Source organism: Solanum lycopersicum, chromosome 4 (genome assembly GCF_036512215.1).
Source record: "Solanum lycopersicum chromosome 4, SLM_r2.1".
In the NCBI taxonomy this organism is placed as follows: domain Eukaryota; kingdom Viridiplantae; phylum Streptophyta; class Magnoliopsida; order Solanales; family Solanaceae; genus Solanum; species Solanum lycopersicum.
This window is the reverse complement of record NC_090803.1, coordinates 16438623-16443163: the sequence shown is the minus strand read 5'-3', so window position 1 is coordinate 16443163 and position 4541 is coordinate 16438623. Positions and strand designations below refer to the sequence as shown.

At 27.6% G+C, this 4541-nt stretch overlaps 1 protein-coding gene across 1 annotated transcript; it reads right to left on the bottom strand.

Annotated features, from left to right (window-relative positions):
- Positions 1-378: 378 nt before the first annotated feature.
- LOC101251875 (GDSL lipase-like) lies at positions 379-3577 on the bottom strand (the record flags this gene model as incomplete). Its single annotated transcript, XM_069296576.1, has 5 exons — positions 379-703; positions 1085-1349; positions 1426-1626; positions 3149-3273; positions 3373-3577. Coding segments are annotated over 5 exons (1032 nt in total), but the record flags the coding sequence as incomplete, so codon positions are not given.
- Between the last annotated feature and the right edge of the window lie 964 nt (positions 3578-4541).

Sequence of the window (4541 nt, the reverse complement as noted above, 5' to 3'; positions counted from 1 at the left end):
TCTATATGTACAGTTCAATGTCTCTCACAATTTTGTTTGTATGAATTCAATTCTCCATCTTCTCCCTGATCTCCAATATAATAAAAAAGAGTTTTAAAAAGAACAAGATAAAGCGACATACAGTTTGATGATCAACATTTTTTATGACACGGAAAAAACATAGCACACAATAATAAAAATATTTTTTAGCGGCAATAAATAGACACATTAATAAAAAGTGTTATTGTCTTTACCGACATTAGTTAAGTGTTATATGATTCAATGTCTAAAGCTTTTAAGGTCACATACAAAGAGTGTTAATTGTTCCTAAAAATATATATTTAGCGGCAATTGTTAATTAATTGTCGCTAAAGCTCATTTTTTATGCAAAGGCATTAGTTTAAATTGAAAAAGCCCAACATTGAAAAAAATGAATTAGTACACAAACGGCGAACAATTTAACAATTAGCCACTAAAGAATACAAAGATCAAGCGAATAATAAGGCTAATAAGGATTTCAAACTTTGAGACTCAACCACATTTGAATTTCCCTGCCACCATAGTTGCGCAAAGTGATGGAAAGCCTTTCCAGTGGGATGATAAAAGTCAAATATTACATGTTCCTTCACATTTTCACACAACTCATAAGCCTCTGCCATTCCACAACTACCAAATCCTCTGTATGGACCAAACCCACAGCATGCTGCCTTTGCTTCTTTGAAACCTTTAACATAATAAAAGTATCATTGTTATCTCCATCTCCTTTGATTTACCTTAACAGTAGGCTGTACTAAATTAAGTACTTTCCCGTTTCAATTCACATGAATTAGTTTGACTTGACACAAAATATAAATATTTTCTGATTTCAATTTATTGCTAGAAAATTTCTTCAAGGGCAAAATAGAAACCTTAAAGTTAAATTGTTACTAAATATATAAATGTGTCCTTTTTTTTGGACTGACTAAAAAGGAAAGTAAATCATATAAGGTTGAACAGAGGAAGTACTATATATGTCACGGTCCTTACGAAGTGAGTGCTATTTGAGAACATAAGATAGTTTACCTGCTATAATGCAATATTACATGCTAAAGTAATAGGAACGCACCATGTGTTGAAGGATTTTCGTAGAGTTCCTTAAGAGCATCAAAGATACTGAAGAATGAGTATTCGAAACCTCTTAATTCCTTCTTCAACTGTTTAAATTTCCGCGAAAGAGCTAAATTGTGCTTCTTTACTACAGAGTTGAGTTCATCCAAGCAATCACTATGAGGACCTTTCTTAAGCAAAGCAAGACCCCTAAATCTTGGTAAACAACCCAAAGGCAACAAATCCTGGATCCCAAATTTTCTCCCAGCTAACTTGTATATTTCCTAGTTTAAAAAAAACGCGATAAATTACTTATATAAACATGTTAAATGTAGCAATTAAAAATATGTATTTGGTTACCATCATGACTGTAACGAGGCTATCCATCACCATATTCATGTATTCGTGCTCTGTTGTATAAGATAAGCAAGACGAGTCTGAAGGTATATCTGGAATGTCATAAAGACGTAGATAATCGTTGTTGCCTATGATGAACAAGTAGACTGCATTGGATAACAATGCCTTTGAACCTTTTTCCCTAGTTGTGCCATCAACTTTTTTCTTATTATCTTAAAAATTGCCTAATTTAGGGGGGATCACCTGTAAGGTCAATTAAGATCGTAAGAGAAAACAATATTTGTTGATTTGGCAAAAATTGTATCTAAAATGATCACCCAGCTAATTACTTTACTTCTTAATCCAATATTTTTCTATAAGAAAAAGTGACTTTCTCATATATTTCTTTTGTTCCATTTCGGGAGACATTCTTTTTTTCCCGTCGTTTCAAAAAAAGTATCATCTTATTATAATTAGAAATAATTAAATTCTTAAAAAAATTCTTTTACTATTGATAAAATAAAATTTGCCACACAAATATCTAAGGATTATATTAGACCACAAAAACAATGTTACGTAAAATACAATAGTACTCAATAATTAGCTAAGTGATCATGAAAAAAGGGAAAAGGGCATATCCTTAAATTTGTCATTTAAAATTGACATAACTCTCGCTATAATAGTGACTCATATATATCCTTACGGTTACAAATGACTCACATATATCCTTACCTTTACAAAATGAGCTCGCATATACCCTTCATTTAATAAAGTAAAAAAAATAAATTTTAATTTTTCTTACTTTAAATTTTTTTAAAAAATCATATAGGAGTATGTATGTGTATTAATATATATATATATATATATATATATATATATATATATATATATATATATATATATATATATATATATATATATATATAATCCTTCTAGCAAAAAATTTGGATAAAAATAATTATTTTGAATTCTTTAATTATCACTATTTGAGTTTCTTATTTTTTTTCTTTTCATTCTTTAGTGCAAAGAAAATTTTAAAATTAATTTTTTTGACAGCTATACTAGTAATTTTATTTTTGCATTTGTAAAAATAAAAATAATGAGACATCTAAATTTTACTAGATAATTAGTGAAATATAAATAAATTTGACTATTAAAAAAATAAATTTAAATTAATAAAATATAAATAAATTTAACAATCAAAATAATAAATTTGATTCATCATCATATAGCATTTTCATTGGCTTATAACGAGAACGAGAATGGTTCAATAACATGATAATAGGAGCAGTTAAGTTACTAATCCTACAACTAGAGCGGGTAGAGAGCAAAAGATAGTAGCTACGGAAATGGCAGCATGTTGGCTTTTATATTAAATTAAAATTCAATCAATGAAATTTATTATGATAAATCGACTCCTCAAAATTAATCACGGAATATTCAGTCAGCAAAGATTAATACAATTAACATATGAATGCATACTCGATTTATAGCCTTATTTTGGGGATTGTAAGTTAAAGCAAGAATAGAGCATGTGATTTTATTGATATAAAATAATACTTAATAATTTTATTAGATATATTATAAAATAAGTAATATATACAAATTACTTTCATAACGAATAATATATCTAAACAAATTTAAAAGATATATCAAACTTTCTTTTGTCTCCAGGAGAAATAATCTACAAACAGTTTGTAACATTTTATTTTATATTACAGAAGTAGAACTATATAGCTTTACCAACCTTTTCACGGTATGTTTCATCTAGACAACCAGCACCAGCAGAAGCAAAGTTCACTCCATGATTAATATAATGGTTATGTAGAGCTTGGTAAAATGCTGGAATCGTTGGTAAATTTGCAAATTCCGCTAATAGTGATTAAAAAAATTACACCGTCGTACATAAAATTTGTGTTAAATTCAAAAAATTAGTACATAAAACTTGTATTAAACTCAAAATAAGAAATTATAGAGGTGTGAAAGTACTGATAAAATCAGGGAGGCGGCGGCCATCAGAAAATCTGCCAGTAGGATACTTAAAATATGATATTCCATATGGCTCAAAATTTGCTTTATAAGCTGAAGGATTCATTATGTAATTATTGTTTCCAGGATCAAACATGGAGTCTCCAAACACAAAAAGAGTTGTTGTCACTTTCTTTTCTATATCAAACAATTAACTAGGAAATTAAAAGAAGCTTGGGATATCAAAATGCAGATATCAAAGCATATATTTCCCATGGAAAAATAATCTTTGAAACTTGATACTCAATTGTTCTGAATACACTGTGAATGGGGATTTTTATAATTAATGCAGCCTTCTTTTATTTTTTTATTTTTTAATTTAAGTCTGTTGGTATTAGAGGGCACATCTTTGGATTTTAAAAAGATATTACCACTAGTTAATATATCCGCACTTCGCGCGGACATTATTAGATTTATGAATAAATTTTTTTATTTAAAATCTATTTGGTATGTTATCTTTAGAAATATGTAAAGAAAAAAAATAATTTCCTGAAAATTTTCTTTTTGTTTATGCGGTTGTAGTAAATTCTAAATGATATTTTAGGAGGGAGTTAAATTATACAGTGTTCATAAAAAAAATATTAATGATAAAAGTTACTCTAAATAAATTGATAACCAATAATTTAATAAATTAGAAAACATATCATATATATTTGTGTGTGTGTGTGCGCGCGCGTGTGCGTGAGCGTGTGCGTGAAATTCCTAGAGTGGAAATATACAACTAATTTCAAGTCATGCTTATCATATTTTTTTATCTAAAATAATTACATCTTTTAGAATCTATTGCTTGTAAAATAATAAAAGGTTGACTTTTATTTTGGTGAAAATCATCTTCGCTATATTGAGAAATCATGTCAACACTACATAAGCAATTCAATAGGAGTATCATATTTTCATTATTCAACTAACAATATACTCTACTTAATTTTTTAATTTAACATGAATCTAATATGAAAAGCAAAGAAAGTGGAAAATTAATCTATTAGGATTGGAAATTAGATGTCAGTTATGGATGATTATTATTTACTCCTAATAAAGTAGTATGTGAAAAGTTTTTATTATAAATGTTTCTCTATTAATAAAAATTATTTATAATTAATTAAGCAAATTAC